General features: G+C 48.7%; 6 protein-coding genes across 12 annotated transcripts; 2 read left to right on the forward strand and 4 right to left on the reverse strand.

The window, feature by feature from the left end:
* Positions 1-1,316: 1,316 nt before the first annotated feature.
* Positions 1,317-11,823, forward strand: FVEG_11314 (hypothetical protein). Of its 7 annotated transcripts, none has more exons than XM_018900524.1 (6): positions 1,317-1,886; positions 1,956-5,086; positions 5,142-6,520; positions 6,575-6,731; positions 6,786-9,564; positions 9,621-11,823. In XM_018900524.1, the coding sequence occupies exons 2-5, from the start codon at positions 5,041-5,043 to the stop codon at positions 6,893-6,895; spliced, it is 1,692 nt and encodes a 563-aa protein (XP_018758808.1). In that variant the 5' UTR covers positions 1,317-1,886; positions 1,956-5,040; the 3' UTR covers positions 6,896-9,564; positions 9,621-11,823. The 7 variants fall into 7 exon arrangements, with proteins under 7 accessions (XP_018758808.1, XP_018758809.1, XP_018758810.1 ...); XM_018900525.1 differs by having other exon boundaries at positions 6,786-11,127; positions 11,180-11,787; XM_018900526.1 differs by lacking the exon at positions 9,621-11,823 and having other exon boundaries at positions 1,956-2,240; positions 2,298-5,086; positions 6,786-8,186.
* FVEG_11313 (ATP-dependent RNA helicase HAS1) lies at positions 1,694-4,058 on the reverse strand. Its single transcript, XM_018900522.1, has 2 exons — positions 2,565-4,058; positions 1,694-2,513 (listed from the first exon to the last, which is right to left on the reverse strand). Exons 1-2 carry the CDS (start codon positions 3,840-3,842, stop codon positions 2,022-2,024), a joined length of 1,770 nt encoding a protein of 589 aa, XP_018758814.1. The 5' UTR covers positions 3,843-4,058; the 3' UTR covers positions 1,694-2,021.
* FVEG_11315 (hypothetical protein) lies at positions 11,691-12,847 on the reverse strand. Its single transcript, XM_018900530.1, has one exon. It carries the CDS (start codon positions 12,683-12,685, stop codon positions 11,834-11,836), a length of 852 nt encoding a protein of 283 aa, XP_018758815.1. The 5' UTR covers positions 12,686-12,847; the 3' UTR covers positions 11,691-11,833.
* A 139-nt stretch (positions 12,848-12,986) lies between these two features.
* Positions 12,987-13,975, reverse strand: FVEG_11316 (hypothetical protein; the record flags this gene model as incomplete). Its single annotated transcript, XM_018900531.1, has 2 exons — positions 12,987-13,219; positions 13,291-13,975. The coding sequence occupies 2 exons, from the start codon at positions 13,973-13,975 to the stop codon at positions 12,987-12,989; spliced, it is 918 nt and encodes a 305-aa protein (XP_018758816.1).
* Positions 13,976-13,980: 5 nt separating this feature from the next.
* On the reverse strand, positions 13,981-14,394 carry FVEG_17000 (hypothetical protein; the record flags this gene model as incomplete). Its single annotated transcript, XM_018906234.1, has 1 exon — positions 13,981-14,394. The coding sequence occupies one exon, from the start codon at positions 14,392-14,394 to the stop codon at positions 13,981-13,983; it is 414 nt and encodes a 137-aa protein (XP_018758817.1).
* Positions 14,395-16,412: 2,018 nt separating this feature from the next.
* Positions 16,413-18,153, forward strand: FVEG_11317 (hypothetical protein; the record flags this gene model as incomplete). The annotated part of the gene is made up of 3 exons (XM_018900532.1): positions 16,413-17,324; positions 17,381-17,528; positions 17,578-18,153. 3 exons carry the CDS (start codon positions 16,413-16,415, stop codon positions 17,880-17,882), a joined length of 1,365 nt encoding a protein of 454 aa, XP_018758818.1. The 3' UTR covers positions 17,883-18,153.
* Between the last annotated feature and the right edge of the window lie 493 nt (positions 18,154-18,646).

Here is an 18,646-nt window from a genome sequence, read left to right on the forward strand (position 1 = left end):
AATCGAGTATTGGTGGATGTCGGTCTCGTCTGTGATATCTGTTAACTTACTTGCATGATGTGTGTCAGTCAGTATTCGATTTAAATGTTTGTTTGAAAAATGTCAATTGAGCCTAATGTCTCAGATCCTGTGCAATCTTGTCGTCCACTCACATGCTCCCAAGGACATGACTGCATCAACAACCTCATAGAAACACGCTAGAATAAGGTACCTTCATAACGCAAGATGTAGGATTTCCCGGGTCGTAAAGACGAAGTCCAAAAGCTCCATAAACTCCAAGTAATCGGTTTTCCAATAAAATAGCCTCTCCATACTCCAGGCTCCAAATATAAACCCGCCGTGTTTTCCCGCATTATCCAACGATGTTCTCTCGATCCTCCCTCCCTCCCTTCATTGGCAAACGCAGCAGCCAACAGAGCACCACCGAGAGGACTTGAATCGACCGGGCTTGTTTTCACACTGCGCGCATTCGTCGTCAACTTTGGTGATATCTTCTTTTCTTCCCGAACAGTCCTCTCTGTAGCATCTTGTGTTCCCACGCAGAACACGATGTCCGCACTTGTGCTCGATTAATGTCTTGGTACACATTTTTATGCTCTTCGGTGGAGATTTTATCTCTTTCTTTTTCTGGTACGATGGTGAGTTTTGTAATGAATTGTTTAGTTCTGTAATGTCGAGAATTGAATGAGATGGTATGTCGGACTCCAGATCATGCCAGGCTTCTGCCTTTTGTTGCTCTTCGAATCCAAAGAAAGAGGGATAAATTGTGAGTCAAACGGAAAGGACAACTGTTGTTTAAATGCGCCAGATTGTTGCGAGGGTGGTTACGCCGTCAGGTAAGCTGCGGCCCAGCTCCGTTAGTTCAACTTGTAGTCAGTCAAGGTTTATTAAGGTTGTGTGAGATTTTGACAAGCAAACAAAAATTGGGACACACGAATAGGTCGTCTAGGTAGATAAGGTAGTTAAAGAAGAATGGAAGCAACTGAGCCTCAACAGCTAAAAAGAACATGACGCGGGCTCAGTCCCCAAAGGGAGAAGGGAATGAAGCTCGTGACGCGGCTTTGACCAATGACGGCGTGGGTGTGGTAGATGTTGCACTTGGAGCATGCCGAGACCCCGGTTCTGATTCAATACGAGGTCTACCTATTTGTTCAGGCCGAGACTGAGACTAGACGGGTAAAGCAAACAACGTCAAATCGTATGAGGCATTTCCCTTCTGGCCTGGTGTTGGTGGGCAATGCCACTTTTGATGGCTTGAATAAGCACCTTGAAAACTCAAAGATCTCGCTGCAACGTCCCTGAATGACATTGTCGATCGATCCTCGGTCCGCTGGTTCCTGAATATCCGTCAACCTATTAAACACAGCCAGTTTCATTGGTGAATCAAACTGCTCTCGGAACATATCTGACGACGGTATTGTTAGAGATGGCAAAACAATTGGAAAGGCCTCAGCACTGAAAACCACATGAATTCCATCCACCCATCCATTCATTTTTCAGCTGACATCAGTTCGGAGCCCATTCGATCCCCGCTTAAAATTGAAAGCTCTATGGAATCCATAGCAGGTAATCTGGGCTCAACAGAGATCATGCTACTCAATTCGTCACCACCTTACGGGGGTGCTTTTTTACAAGACATGGCTTGCAAGCAAATTTAACATGACCAAGAATTACACAATCTCTAAAGAGATGCAAGGGGAGGTGACATAACCTGGGACCTCCGTCCAATTGACAAAAAGTCTTTGGCAAACCTAGCATAATTTAGATCTGGTTTAGTAGACCTTGGGCTAAATATTGTTGACACCTTGGTTTAATGTCAGAACTTTTGTTGCGCCTCAGAAGATGATGTCTCAAGATTCACATAGCAAAAGACTGGAAACAAAAAGGTCTGTCTATGATCCTGCCGTAGCCTGGTACCATCATTACATTTTGCAAAACCTAACGCCGTGCTGAAGGCCTCCCATATACACCGACAGTCAATTTGACTGACCACTACTTCTTCTTTCACTTCCCGTACCGTTCTACCTGGTGAACTTGTTACCCTGGCCCTGTCGTGGCTGACTGCCGTATGCTCTGCGTCCCTGATGCTTCTTGTCCCTGCTCATGCTGGCACCGAGGGTGATGTCAACACGTGGTGGTACTGTGAAGCCAAAGCTTTTGGCGACCTTGGCCAGATCCAGCTTATTGATATCAAAAACACTGCGCAGCGAGTGAGAGGCGTAGGCGTGAAGGTAGCTGCGGTAACCATCCTTGGCACTCTTGTTCAAGTAGTAGTTTGAACTGATGAGCTTCTCAAGTTGAGACTGAATGTTGATGATCTTGGGGAAATCATATTCTACGACGGGAACACGGGCGGCCTTGAGGTGCGACAAAAAGCCAACCTCGTTGGGCTGAAGGATCAGAAGGGACCGTCCCTTGGTGTTACTGCCTCGGGCAGTTCGACCGACACGGTGAATGTAGTCGCGGGGGTCATCTGGAGGGTCGAATTGGACAATCCAGTCAACAGAAGGAATCTGTTGCAGGTTAGTAAATTGTGCATGCAGTAATTCATATTAGACACATACATCGAGACCACGAGCGGCAACGTCAGTGCAGATCAGAGTACCCTGCTTGGCATTACAGAACTCGAAAAAGGTGTTGGTTCGCTTCTGCTGCTTCTGTTTGCCGTGAAGGTCAAGAACAGGAATATCGATATAGTTGAGGAGTTCGGCGTGGTATTTCACACAAGCACAACTACTGAAGAAGACAATGATCTTCTTCTTGAGGTTACGCTTGAGGAATGAGAAGAGAAGATTAAATCGCTTCTCGGCATCGCATATAACATAACCCTGCTCCAGGCCCTCCACAGTGCTGTATTGCTTCTCTTCGTCGACATTGATGTACAGAGGACCAGGACGCAGCGAGATACGGGCAAGATCCTCAACCTTGGTTGTTTGGGTAGCAGAGAAAAGCATTGTCTGTCGGTCCTCCTTAGGGAGAATCTTGATAATCTGTCGCATTTCATCTTCGAAACCAATTTCAAGAATTCGATCCGCCTCATCAATAACAAGTGACTTCAGGTTCTTGAAAACGAAAGGTGTGTTTTGCAGATGGTCAAGCAGACGACCAGGGGTGGCAATAAGCAGGTTAACACCCTTGGCGAGCTTGTCGGCCTCAGCGCGACGGTTTGCGCCTCCAATGACAATACCATAAGTTTGTGAGTGGTGAGCCATGAGTTCACGGGCAACACCAAAGATCTGGAGAGCCAGCTCGCGAGTTGGGGAAACAACAATGACACCAGTACCATTGCGAGGCTTGAATCGCAGAGAGCTCAACATCTCAATGACAGGAATAAGGAAGGCTAGAGTCTTTCCAGAACCAGTCTTGGCAGCACCAAGAACATCGCGACCAGCCAGCGAGGGAGGAATACCTCTCCTCTGGATCTCAGTCATCTTGGTGAACTTCATCTCATTGATGGCCTTCATGGTCTTCTCAGAAAGATTCAGCTCTGCGAAGGATTGCGATTCAGCTCCAGCAACTGGAGGTAATGTGAGCTTTCCGCCATCGGGCAGATCTGTGTTGTCCTCGGCCTTGTCCTCGGTATCCTCCTCTTCAATTTCGTCTCCGGACTTGGAGTCTTCAGCATCCTCATCGGCCTCGTCGCTCTCGTCTCCGTCCTCCTTCAGAGCCTCCTCCTCCGCCTCGTTGGAAGAATCGTCTTCGGGCTCTTCGCGGGACTCAGGTTCGGTGCGCTTGACTTTCTTTGATTTCTTTTCGAGAACTGTAACAGACTTCTTCTCCTTTGAAGCCTTGACGCCATTGGCGTCCTTGAACTTGCGTTTCTTGCTGCCGGCGAAATCCATCTTGTTTTGCGCGTACCGTTGATATTCTGCACAACCGATCGTCTCGCAGCAACTGAATCGAGAACTTTTTTTCAGCGATAAGAAAAGTCTTGGAGCGATAAGCGGTGATTTGTTTTTCCGGTCACTCCACCAGACAAGCAGTTCAATGTGCGTGCAGTGACCCCCGCTGTGGATTCAGCGGCAAATGTTGTTGCAAGCTTGCCTTTCTAGGACTAGTTCCAGGTCTGATGACTTCGATTTGAACAATTGGGTCACAATGGAAACTGGATTGATCGAGGTACAGATGCACAGAGTAAGATCATATATGAGTTTGCAAGTTGCGCCTCGAGCCCTAATAGGGAAAGCTTGTATGCCTGATGCCTGGCGAATACAGTTCAAGCCCTACTGTGAAAGGGTTTGCCATTGAGGGCTGGGCTGCGCACCGAATCGAGGATACATACAGACAGTAAATGTAGATGGGGTAGCAGAAAATTACTGCGCGCCAAGGGCAGACGACACAAATACAGAACAAAACCTGGTACAAAGAGGCACATCAAGTGTAGGCTCAATATTCGCTCAATCTTGTCTGCACTCTAAAGCACAGTGGAGGAATGTCACTTAAGTTCCCAACGAGGTTTAGCCTTAAGTCACGCTACACTGCAGGTGCTGTACTAAGTCAGAGTCTACTCCGTAGGGACTGTGCTTAAGGCAAGGTAAGGTAGGTACTTTACTTAGTGGAGGTCCGAACCTTCGCGCTTGGGTCATCCACTCTTGTATGAACCTGATTCTTCCAAATCAGATTCCTTTCTCCCTCTTCATCTCATCTGCGCTTTCGAGACATCGCCCCTATCGCTGCCCGCGACACTATTCACTACACCCACTGCGATCGCATCAGCTTTGATACGCGACCCGAGACATATATTGGCGATCTGGCAACATCCCCGAAGCCTTTGTATTCATTCTTCATCGCAACGAGACTCGATCTCATCCTGACTTCAGGTTGTGCCCGGCCGATCCGTCAAAGTCTTTGCGATACCGACTTTCGAAACTGGTCGCATTTGTTCCTCGCGATTAGGAATAATCACTTATAAGATAGTTCAATCCCTAATTACTCATAATTTCATCGGGCTATCCACTGTTTTCTGGTTTATCCCCACGACGAAAAACTAGCTCCTTGCTCGTGCTGGCTCCCGTTCAGCTCCACTAGCAGCGAAGCACGATGGCGAATCCTCAACCTGACATCCAGAGTATCCTGGCCGCACTCGGTATGTCAGAACAACTCATTTGGCATAATCTGCGCTTACTGACTTGTTTACACAGCGTCGCAGCGGCCGACAGGGACCCCAACCCAGACACCACCCGGCGCTCCCAACCAGGCATACCCTCCCCCGCCTGCGTCGGCGCAACCTGCGGCCACATACCAGCCGCCCCCTCCAAACTCTAGCAGTTATGGTGCACCCGGCTACAATGGTCTCCCTGCGCCATCATCCAGCGGAAACCTCGACCTGAGCTCGATTCGACCTGTCAACTCGGGGACTTTCAGTATTGCCGATGCGATTGCTCAGGCCAAGGCTTATGCGGCCGAAAAGGGCGTGACATCCTACGATCGACCCCTTGTCTATGCCTCCGAATCACGAGGACCTGATCGAGGATACAACCGCTCAAGGTCACGATCACCCGCTCGCGATGAGTTCCGTGATGGTGTGAATCCGTACAGAGATGAGCGACGTGGCGGCGACAGAGGTTCGCATGGTCGGGGCTATGGTCGAGACCGTTCTTATTCGCCAGGCCCTCGAGGTCGGAATTTCTCCCCTCGGGGAAACAACGGACGCGAGAGGTCTCCCTTGAGAGGAGGTGATGAGAACTCGGAGACCATTGAGATCGATTCAAGCCTCGTAGGCCTTATCATCGGCAGACAAGGAGAGAATCTTAGACGCATAGAGTCTGAATCCAACTGCCGAGTCCAGTTCCTGGCCGCCACCGACGGTGGTCCGCATAGGCTGTGCAAGATCTCTGGGCCCCGGCACCGTCGTGCTGAAGTAAAGGATGCCATTAACCGTATTATTGACGACAGCGGAATGGGCGCCCTCAACCGCCCTGAAAAGCCTCGCGACCCCAACAAGGGCGGCGCTGCGGCTCTACGCGAAGGGGAGGACCACATGCAGATCATGGTCCCCGACAGGACTGTTGGCCTGATCATTGGACGTGGAGGTGAAACTATCCGCGACCTTCAAGAACGATCCGGCTGCCATATCAATATCGTTGGCGAATCTAAGAGTGTGAACGGATTGCGGCCTGTCAACCTCATCGGCACGCGCGAGGCTGCCGCCCGCGCCAAGGATTTTATCATGGAGATTGTCGACAGTGACAGTCGTGGCGACGCGCCGCCGCCTGTCAAAAGGTTGGGAGGTGGAGGAGCAGCTCCTGGAAGCCGCCATGATGGTCCTCAGAGGGATGCGGGAGGTTCTGGTGGTCCCGACAAGATCAATGATGCTGTATATGTCCCTTCAGATGCGGTAGGTATGATCATAGGAAAGGGCGGTGAGACGATCAGGGAGATGCAGAACACCACCGGATGCAAGATCAACGTTGCTCAGTCTTCTGGTCCTGGTGAGACTCAGAGGGAGATCGCCCTGATCGGTTCGCGAGATAGTATTGCGCGAGCTAAGCTTGCCATTGACGAGAAGGTGGATGCTGTGGTGAGTCCCATCCTAACACCAAGACCTTGCTTCACACAGCTAACATGAGAACAGCGCCAGAAAGGCAGTGGCCCCCGTGGTGGCGGTGGCAGTGGCCGTGGACATCAAGATCATGACAGGCCCAGCTATTCTCAAGCGCAAGGCTCCAGTGCCCCTACTAACCAGCCTCCACAACCAGCTCCAGCTGATGGGTCCGATCCCTACGCCCAATGTAAGTCTTGATATGCTGTGCCCTTGTGCCCATGCTGAATGCTAATCAACATAGATGGTGGTTACCAAAACTACCTCGCGCTGTGGTATCAATCCTTGATGTACCAACAACAGCAAGGCGGACAAGGTGCCCCCCCTTCTGGTGCTCCTGCACCCGGAGCATAAGTGATGTCCTGCCTGCTTGCTCGTGCTTGGGTGATCTTGATTGAGCTCTCATCCGCAAATGCCGCGGATCGAGGGTACCATCCGGTGGTTTGATTGATATCATGCCAATGTTTTGACGCTCTTGACACCTCTCTGCACTCATAGCCCGTTGCCACGACCTACGACTGTACATCACCCGTTTTCTTTTTCCGTCTTTTGAGGACTCCTTGGACTCAACCTTTCTGATGACATATCTCTTGACTGGGTTGTCTTTACAACATTAATATTGAGGTGCAATCTCGGGTGCGACGTGCATGGTTGTCTTGCCATGACCCCATTCGAATCCATTTAGGCGATCCCGGACTCGATGCTGAATGCTTCCACGAATATCTAAAGCTGCCGTCACCTCCGCTGGGTCTTTCACGATCAGGGTGCATTGGATTGCGGACTGACAACTCACGACTAATGCGTTGATGACATGTGCGATTTCTGGTGCCAGCTCATCCCTTGGTATAACGTACATCCTGAAACTAGCGATTTGTCGTGGCGCGGTCGAGTTGCGTTACGTTGAGATGTGAACCGGCAAACTCGACTGCACGAACCTCGGATCACAACCTGAACTGGGCCAGTAATGTCTTGATGCACGTGGTGTTAGCTTGTCTCTTGCTCCCTTTCCAATCAGGCTCGTACGGTATTGGATGAGTCGACTGTCTCGTGCAAGTGGTCTCCCTGTTTCTGCATGTATGTTGCATGCTGAGTTGCCTAGCAATTCGCCATGTGCATTAGCTCGCTGCGCTTTCATCCACCTTTTCATTTGGGTCTGGTTTCAACACCGGGCATTCTCATCGCTTGCATGTCATGAGCAAAGAGAATGTATACTTTGGTGACGGTGGGTTGGATTGGAGAAATGGAGTTTCGGATTGCATTGCCTTGTATTACCATCGTAACACTTACTTAGCCTTACGCAACTGTGGACTTTTTAACGTTTATCAAATCATGCCTTGTCTCGTAGTGAGCTGTGAAGATCACACAAGTCTCCTGGAAGTGTCATTACTAGGTCACTCCAGACTCGTGATCTTTGTATCAAAGCTTTGAGTATGTTGAACTTGAGCACGTTGCCGTGATACTTCAGCCGATGGATTCATCGCGTGGGTAGGTAGGTACCTCGCCAAACCTTACCATACCTTACCATAGGTACCATGGATCGTCCCCAAGCACGGAGGGCAAGGTCCTTTTACTTTGCTTCCACTTACAAGAATCATCTCAGCAACAATAACACTCGCTTCATTGATGATAATATTTAGTATCGAACTCTTATCTGCCATTTTCATCATGAGTCGGCGCTATCCCCCGCCGCGAAGTGAGCGGCACTTCCACGAGTATCGATGCATCATCTGCCACAGCGTGTTCGAAACTCGCCGTTCCATGAGGCCAGGAATCGGATAGGCCCCAACTGCATTTACGAAACATCATACAGCCTCGCAACGTATGATGAGGCATCTTCGCAAGAGTTACTCCAAACAATGCCCCTAGTGGCGCAAGTGCAGATAGCAAACGAAATAGCTGAGGCCTCGGATCAACTGTGAGTTAAGTGCCCCGGTCACAACTACCGTATCTTGGTAGAAAGAGACGTCGTTGGGAACTTCGACAGCGTAAAACCAGGCTCAAGGCTTACTTGTTGCGATAGGGCGTACAGTAGCCCATGGTCGCCCACTGCGACCGATGCAGTCCTGGAGCCAGATGATGAAACAGAGACGCAACCCTCGTTGTATGATGAAACGTGTGAGGAGCGTGATAAAAGATTCCGCAACCTCGGGGCAGTTCAGGACTCCCGGACACCTACCCCTGACTACTTGCCGGCTCCTCTCTTCTATTCGCCTGAACCAGTTCTGCCCGAACTAGATGAGGTTCAATTAGAGCTCTCTCTATAAGGTGCATCTTAATCAGAGGCGTATGTTAATGCGTATGAGTTTGATGCGTCTTTTGGAGAAGCCTCTGGATTAAATGCGCCTGAAGGAGATGCCTGCCCAGTTGATAATGCGCCTGCACCACACCAGAGCCGCAACGAGCAAGAAGAGTGGCTCGACATCACAACAGACTTATGAGTCGCGCCAAGAATAAACAAGTGATGCAAGAGGACTCTTGGGATGCCATGAAGAGGCCATAATGAGTGGCGCTTGCGAGGACCCAGAAACCACGTCTGAGGACGGTATTTACTCTGTAACGGCGTTTAATGGCAAACGGCACTCAAGAATGTTGAGTTCAGCGCTGAGCTGGATGCCTCTGTTGCCGATATGATAAAATAAAGCGTGTTGGATTTTACTCAGGCCTTCTTCTTGTTGGGTGTGATTCGCAATAAGCACGCACATCAACGTTCCCCTTTTCGATACCAAGATGAAAAACTCGGAAGTTGAAGGAGTAAATACGCTATACTGTAGCCGCAAAGGAGAGACCGAGCAGTCTCTGGATTCTCAAAGAGGAGAGAAAGCCTATGGTGACACTGGCCAAAGTGGACTTTATCTTTACAGTACTTCCCTGAAGTCTGAGAGTTAGAGCTGGAGAAACATCAAGCAATGGAACTTGACTACTTGAGATCACGAGAGATATCTTAGCCAGGGCGCATTACATGTCCCGACAAGAGAAGACTTCTCCAGCATTGGGGTTGTCTATGGGAGGAAGTTCGCCGGAGAGTAAGCGCATAAGGCACTCGGATTTATCATGATCAATGGCTAAGCCTCAGCCGTAGAATTCGAACTCTGTACTGTGATCTCAGGAACGGTGAAACCCGAGATCAGAGAGTGCTTGAACGAAACTGACGGAGATTTAGTCTATAAGGATATAGCTAGTGAGTTACGCCCGTAGACCGTTGGTCGGGTACTTGTTATGACGCCCTGAGACGAATAGTGGGAGAGCTAGTAGGTCTGTGGAGGTCCCAAGAATTCCAGCCACGATGTCTAGTGGAATACCGGTATAGAACGAAGACGTCGGCACATGTGCAGCCTAACGCGGGAGATATTATTGGGAGATTGGATATCAAGATCATGCGGGAGGAATATACAAAAGTTTAGACAGAAATCAGTATCATGAGCTCATGGAGTCAGGAATTGCGTAAATTCAAGTCTCTGTAATTCCAAATATCGATCTGAAGCTATCACCAGGTCCAACAGCAGCGACCATGTTATCGGGTACTGCCGAAGACGAAACTTCCGGAACAAGGTCGAGAACCCACAAAGCACCCCCACGATACGGGTCAACTTTCAAGAGCAGGATCCTAATAAACTTGGGAGTCTAGAACTCAGAAGCGAAGGGCTCGGGAATTGTCAGGCGGTGGCAGTGAAGGAGAAGCCAACTACAACAGTACTAGTCAGTGGCAATACATATGGACGGATACACATGCCTAGCGTTTGAGGAAAGCTTATTGCCCCAAAGCCAAGGAAGGGGAGGAAATGATACATCAGAATGAAACTGGAAGTGATGTGTTGATGCGAGGCAGCTGAATAACTATCGCTTTGACCTCTCATGACAACCATTGCCTTGCCGTGCCTATCAGAGGCGAGAGAAGAAGACACGTCCGTTTCTGGCTGTTTGTAATTATCTATGTATGTGTGACGACGTGACGTGACCTCAACGGTGTGGAAAAAGGTAAAAAGGAGTAATCAGAGTTGGCCGTTGCCTCGTCGAATTACCAATGTTGTATCCGTATCGCGGTCGGTGTATGCCGTAGCACGTCCATCATTGCACATCACTCACTTGTACTGTATATATATTAAAATCACCAGGTCCTCTCACTTTCTCTCTCCCGTGGCCCGGCGAGTACGGCTCATTTCAACTCTTCATCTCCCGCGGTAGATCTTCTCCTCCTCTTTAGCACGAAATATCTATCATATTGGTGTCAACCGTTTACTGGTGTATTTCAACACCACCCTAACTAACTAACTACCTATTTCCTGTCTTGCCGTTGGTGGCTATCAATCAACAACGAGCCAACCAGCGCCAAGTTCATTTTATTGCTTTTTTTAATACCTACGAATTGCATATCAAAAAAACATCGACAATTTCTGTGGCTTCTCTTTGGCATCAGCGTCGACGTTGCATTGTGGCTTGCTACTCCGTATTCTGTTCGGTACTCACTCGTCTCGTGTCTTACGTTACAGAGCTTCGCTTGATGAAGACAACAATTCGGTATTCGGCATCTTCCCCAACTGAGACATCGCGAGTATTCCCAATACAAGAAACAAGGCCACCAAGACAAGGCTATTCTCACCAACAAACGCCTTCACTTACACACACTGACTCTCGAACAAGCCTCTACGCCTACCATCGTGATATCGTGTCACGCGTCGCTGAGGTATCACCGGCCAATTCTCCAGTGCAGACATGTGCCGAATGATGATTTTCAGAGGACATTGCACGTGTTGCGACCAGCCTCAGACTTGGGTTGACTTGACCCAAGAACTCTCCTGCCTTGAGGCTAAGAATAACGGATGGTTTGGTGGATGTCGCCGAGGTATCCTCGTCGAAGAGCACGATTTCAACCAAGAATGCTCCGTATGCCATGAGGAAGACGAGGGCGTCGGAGGCTTAGATGACAGTCACATAATGCCGTTCCAACAGACCTCACAAACACAAAGCAGCCTCGGCAAGAGAGCAGCTGGGGAGCGAGGAGAATCTAGCGATGCCTCAAAGAAACAGAGGACTTGAACAAAGCATACACTTATCGGCGCCGGGCTTTCTTTCGGGTACTAGGCGTAACGGGACAGACATGCTGACCTTCTACGGAGAATCTATGATCGACATATACACGATCTATCATGAGATGAGAAGAAACTATGGTAATGAATAATGAACAGGGACTTTCAGGACCTTGGAGGCTACGCAACCATACTGAGCGAATGTAATATATCTATCTATGGAATTAATAATGTCTATTATATTCATACACAACGATGAATATCTAATCTATAGCTCTTCCCCTTGCCAAGTCTCCTGGACAGCCTTCCAGTATCTATCAGCATCAGCTCTGACATGAGCGACATGGGCACCTCCAGCAAATTTCTCTGTTCTGACTACAGCGCCATTATCCTTTGCTTGTTGAGCATGTGATTCCACATCCTCCCAACCAACTGAGAGGTCTGCATCTCCGTAAAGGTATGCCCGCATAGTCTCCCGGCTGATTCTCTCAGGCGTATTGAGAGCCGAGGCATAGGCGGTATGTGGTTCCACACCCAGCCATAGTTTGTAGTACACCCATGCAAAACCCAGAAATACCCAGACGACGGGAGATAGGAATGGTGGAAGTCCGGTTGACAGGACATGGTGATCTCGTTTCCAATGGAAGTATCCAGGGCACGAGTCCATCACGACAGCATGTCGAGGAATAGGTTTACCGCCTAGTGAAGTTTCCCATATCTCCCAAAGCGTGGCAGCAGAACTGACACCCCCGTTGGAAAAGATATGGATGAGAAAGTTGGGTGCATCGTCTTCCTTGGTGTCAACTGACTGTAGAATTGGCAAAGCAGGCTCAAACAGGCGACGACGTAGAGCTGACTGAATGTATAGCTTGGTGGAAGCGCGGAACAAGAGCATGGCAGATGTTGGATAGAGTTCGCGATACTGAGAGATGTACTTTGCTATATGAACATCGCGAGCTTCCGACCACGAAAGAATGATAATCAGTGGAGGATCACCAGAGGTTGTGGTTGTGGCTGTGGTTTTGGGAGTCGTTGAAGTTGTTATATCGGGCCGAAAATATGACACAGCTGGACTAAGAGCATCCATGAAAGCCAGAGGCAATGCCTTGGAGGTTGCCATGGCGAAGCCTTGGTTGAGGTGTTCTGAACCTGAATGATCAACAAGCCCTGGATTTGATCTGGCGAGGTAAGATCAGAAGTCTGTTTTATATAAGAACGATGTGCAACTTTGTCCTCTCCGTAATAATCGGCCTATTTAAGGAACCGCGGCCCCGCTGGAGCCGGAGCCGGACGAAGGAACAGAGTCGATGGACCGGAGGCTCTCGGAGACTTTTTCTTACACATGGCATCAATCATAGGTCCAGGGTCCTCATAAATAATGCATTATAAGTGACGCTAAGACTATTATACTGCCAAACAAATCATGCCTCCAGACTTCCAACAGAGAGAACCAGCTCCTCGATAAAGTCAAAGAATTTCATCGCTTCATTCTCGGCCTTGATCTCATCAACCCTCTTTTTGAAGCTACCGTCTGCCAAGATACGCTCGACACCTAACCGTACCATATCAGGTGTAGGCCTACCCGTTTTCAAATTGACCGCAACACCACTCCACTCTCCGCGCGCTGCAATCTCCGGTTTGTCCTCAGTCTCACCTGCAAGAACCAAAGGAACTCCGTTAGTTACTCCATGCAGGAAGCCACCATATCCAGCATTCATGGCAAACACTGAAGCATGAGGTAGGAGAGCGTCGTAGGGGAGGTGATCAATGACACGGGTGTTGGAAGGAATAGTGATGTCATCGGGAGAAAAGCGCCGCTTTGCCCAAGGATTGCTACCCCGAGGAGGTCGTCGTGGTCAGAGAGGGCCTCGATAGTAGGGATTATCAGATTGGTTGCGTCGCGAGCGATAGTTCCCTGAGTTACAGCAACGAGACGTCGGTCACCATGCTTCACATCATCCCACCAAGAAGGATAGTCAAAGTCTGCAGGAATAGGTTTGGGTGTTGCGCAGCCTGAAAACTTGACGTTGGATGGTACATCAGATCGAGAGTACTCGAGACTGGGAGGGCACATTTGAATCGAAAGATCATGCATGAGCATCCAATAGTGGAAAGGAATCTGAGGCTCTAGAATCTCAGTGGCGCCGAGATTCTTGAGAACCTCTTCCTGATGGGCGATAACATCAGCAAAAGGTCCACCAACCATCATCTGGTTCATGAATTGATTTCTCGCACGGCCAGACTCCGTTGAGTCAGGAGGAAGACCTGGACCAAAAGGCGCAGTGTCGATGCTGGTAGCCATGTAAGGAATAGGATTCGAGTTGATCACCTTGGGTCGCTTGGTGTATCCTTTGGGGAGAGGTCCACCGAGAGAGATAGGATTGGCACCCATGAAGCACGTCTCTGGCATGACAATCACTTTTCTCTCTGGATCCTCAGCTCTGATGTCCTCAGAACTTCTTTGAGGATCCTCCAGCGCTCAGGAGTTTGGCCAGTGAAGATATGTCTGATATCATAGAGAAGTCGAGGAATGCCAGCGGGGATAGCCTCACGCTCTGCCATGAGCTTGGGATTCACAAGAGGTGGGACTGTAACATGTCGAATGCCGGCGCCTGTGATTGCTTTCTCGAATTGATCACCAGCGATGAAAGTGGCCTCGAAGCCACGCTGCACGAGATCTTCTGCGATTCGAATCAAGGGGTATATGTGACCATCCACAGGAGTTGCACCAAAAACTAGATGGGGTTTACTGGCGTTGGTTGGGCCAGTAATTGTTGTCTGCTCGATACCAGCAGCTGTTTTAGCTACATCAGACAGATGAGATACCATGATCGTGTAAGATAGAGGGCAAGAGGATAGTCAGAGAGAAAAGAAGGCTGGGTGTGAAACAAGAGTTGTGAAAGCAACACTGGGGAGACAGGTCATTAAAAGAGAGCAGACGCGTTACTTTTATTCCTGGGAGCATCCTGAGGTAGTCATCACTCTTGATACTATATCTCTCGGCGTCACAAAGGCAGAGGACCCTGCAGGGATGCTCAGCTGCTTGGACAAAATGCAGGCCGTTGACAATGAAAACCAATGCAAGTCCATACTTTCTGAAAACTTAAGCCTCATGAAGCAAGGTTCCAGGACGACCTTCCGGATGTTGATATTGTAACAAAGCCCCAGAGCTAACATCTCGAGAGATGATCTAGAGATACCCCTACATGCAAGTCTGCTTACTGCAAGATGATCGAAAATCCACAATTGGCAATTCAGGAGGTGTCCAAGCCTCCAGCCATGTCGCTATTCAGCTTCTGAGCCAATGGATACTGTGAGGTTATGGAGTTGAACATCATAAGCGCCGCGCTATCGTGGTAGTGTAGCAGTGCATCAGCCCTATCTCGGCTGTGTAAGATGATGACATCTCCTTACTCCGCTTTGATTCGACCTCAATCTATACGATATGCGAGTGGACACTGGAGGGAAGGTGAGATTTTCGTTTGACTTCGGAAAGTAGTTGTAGAAAACCGAGTGATAATAGGGTTTTGTTGGGGAGTTTGGAAGTGAATGTGCACTTAAACCACTGACAATGCATTAGAAAAGGCGAGCATGAGCCAATATATACAATACCTATACCAGATGGAGGATAAAGCGCGCTTATCCAGAAAATCATACAATGTTAACTTTTGTTAGCGGTGTGCTTTGACTTCAAGACAAGGAACTTCAGTCAGCGATGGCTCATTTCATTGCTGACATGATATTTGAGGTATCGGATCGATATGACACAGTCTAGGCAGTAGCTTACTATTCTCCAATAACAAAACTCAAAAATTACATAAATTGCAAATGCTATAGTGAGGTTGCTTGATATAGAGTCAAGTTTTAGACAGGCAGCCTCGCAGTAAGCTTGCGAGAATTAGTTAGGCAGTCAGCGCAGTGTCTTGTTTCTCGTTTATTCTAACCAGTCGGTAACTCAAGTGTTCTACCATGATATCCTCTTGAAACTTGGAAAAAAGTCTGAGTGATGGTGAATGTAGCACGAGATCTGGGAGTCTTACTCGTTGAGCCCCAATGTCTTGTTCTCCAGGAATCTGCAGGGTCTTCGTGTTTCTCCGCCATGCAGCAGAGACCACGGTATGGAAGTATTTGGGACTTAAAATTTTAATCAAGGATCCTTTATGAGCTCTGTATATGATCAAACTTAGTGACGCATGACCCCGCGATCTGTGTGTGATCTGCGAGATCTGAGTGCAAGCAACGACATGAAGTGCCAGGATATTCCTGTATGAAGTTGCCCATTTATTGAATCATCTACTAATCAAATTATGGTTATTTCGGTATGTCAGGCATGAAAGAAGTTCGATCATAGTCTGAAGAAGGACATGATATTGTTGACCATGACCCTTGAGTAAGTATGTATGTTGACGAAATAACCACACCTCGAGCACCCAAGCAATTTGAAAATGAAAAGATTCTAATCGATGAGCCAAGTAAAGTACTATATAAGTACCTAGGTACTAATATATATACATTGGCATAGGCTTGATACAAGGCAAGCTACCTTACGTCATTATAGCAGAAATATTGTCTTTTCAGCGAGTCTTCTCTTATTGTTGCACCTTCCACGCCGTACCTACCTACTACCTTAGGTATGTAGCCGAGTCAGAGAAGGAAGGAACCTCCATGGCACTGCCAAGACCGAAGAGGTACCTGCCACTCGCGAGTCTGGACTCTGAGGCATAGGTAAACCCCTTTTCAAAAATTCGGAGTGTTGGTAAGCATCACATTATTTATCCCCTGCATCAACATCCTCACCGTTCCTAACCCTCGCCGGTAACCTTACACCTAAGGTACTCGTTACCAAGATGAGATCGCTTCACTTCATCTTCGTTCTCCTTGCCAGCATCATGTGCCCTTCTTTCGCGGCCGTGGCTGGCAATCAAGTTGCTCAGGCACACTGGGATCTTTCAACTTCCCTCAACGGCTTCTCCTTCGAAAGAGCCAGAGCCATCTCCGCCAAAACCATTGATCGCACCGGTGTTCGCATGTCACGACTCAAGAGCCTCAAGCACAAGACTGGCTCCCATCCGAGATCTGCTCTCTCCCATCTCACACGAACTCATCTCGCAACTGCCGGGAAGGGTACCGTCCCTCACCAAAACATTTCTGCTGTCGGGAGCTTCTCCACTGCGTACGCTATCCAGTGCACCTGGGACGACACCCCGGTTTGGCTCATCTTCGACACTGGAAGCTCTGACACATGGGCTGCCAAGACTGGATTCACCTGTGAGGATGCATCAGGCAACTTGAGAAAAACCCAATCTCCATGCAGTTTCGGCCAACCTCATATCGAGAACTTCCTTCATGATATCTCCGAAGTCTACTTCCATCGCCGTTATGGTTCTGGGGAGGATGTATCAGGGCCCATGGGAGTCTCTGATATCGCTTGTGGTGGGATTTTGGTCCCCAAACAACAAGTCGGCTTGGTCAGCAGAGCCTATTGGCGTGGTGACAACACCACTGTTGGTATTTTAGGCCTTGCCTATCCATCTCTAACAAGCGCCTACCTCGGTGACCCCAACGACACTTCCGATGAATCTGAATGGAACAACTACCCTTACTCGCCTTGGTTTACCACAGCTATCTCAAAAGGCGTGGTCGATCCTGTCTTCAGCGTTTCTATTGAAAGAAACACCAGTGATGGCGTCCTGGCTTGGGGTGGCCTTCCTCCTATGCCATGGGGACCCAAATCATTTGCAGCAACAGATCTCATCATTGCCAGTTAATCCTGCAGCGAGAGTGTTTAACGTTCATGCTTCTAACAAACTTACAGGCCAAGCTCGTTGAGCGTGAGAAGACTGGCTGGGAGCCCTCTTTCTACACCATCATTCCTGATGGCTTACAATGGGGAACCACTACAGACACTGCAAAATATCCCTACATCGTCGACACTGAGACCACAATGATGCATATTCCCCCTCGTCAGTTAACCCGCTTCACGTTCCTGATGGTTACTAACAGCTCTAAAAGCCCTGGCTGAAGCCATTGCCAAAGCTTTCCAGCCTCCAGCCACGTGGATGTTTGAGTGGAGTGCCTACTTTGTCGACTGCAAGGCCATCCCTCCCCATTTTGCAGTCATCATCAAAGGGGTTCGGTTCTGGATCAACCCAGCTGATTTGATCTATCAGGATTTCACGGAACCGGTGACTGGGAAATGTGCAATCGCAATTTCGACGGGAGGATCTGGGCCATATATTTTGGGGGATCTGTTCTTGCAGAACGTTGTGGCTGTCTTTGATGTGGGTGGTGCAGAGATGCGTTTCTACTCCAAATAGCTGTCCGTGTCCAGGTAGCCTGTCACCTAAGGAGCAAACAATGGATGTAGCCCTGGAGAGGCAGAATGTCAAAGGTGCAAAATATACTAAATGAAGCAGAAATCGTTACCGTCATGCATCTGGAGTTCTTATGAACGAAATCGGTTCACTGACGACAGCGTACGAGACAGAGACTTTGTCTTGGTATTCCACATGGTGAAGACGGCTACGAGAGCGCAGATAGAAGCAAGGATGTTGCCTATATGAATACAGCTCTCCAATTCGAGACTGAATACGAAAAATGATCGATTTTTCAGTTTCGCAAGTCCTCAAGTCTACTTTTAAGTGCTTTGCAACCGAGTAGCCCACTGCATCGTGTGAGTGTCGATGTGTGTGACACCCATTGTCCATTCAGAGATATCAAAGAGGGGGTAGTAGACGTCACCAGACTAGCGATATACATATAATACAGAATAGAAACTGTACTCGTCCGCAATCTAACACCTAGGGCTCGATTGGCATAATGGCTAACGCGTCGACTGTCTGTCAGTCTTCCTCCTCGACTCGACCCCCAACACCATGCTTCGACATCTGCTTGAAGATGATTGCTAACCTTCAAAACAGTCTAATCAGAAGACTGCGGGTGAGTCCAGCATTAGGCTGTTGTGATTCTTTTTCTTTTGTACGAATAGAATAGGTATGGATGGTTTGAATCCATGTTTATGCTCGTCTTTGGGCTGGCATTTGCCGCCTTCCTACCTATCCCCTTCAGTCATTTCTTTTTA

This window comes from Fusarium verticillioides, chromosome 9, assembly GCF_000149555.1.
Source record: "Fusarium verticillioides 7600 chromosome 9, whole genome shotgun sequence".
Taxonomy (NCBI): Eukaryota; Fungi; Ascomycota; class Sordariomycetes; order Hypocreales; family Nectriaceae; genus Fusarium; species Fusarium verticillioides.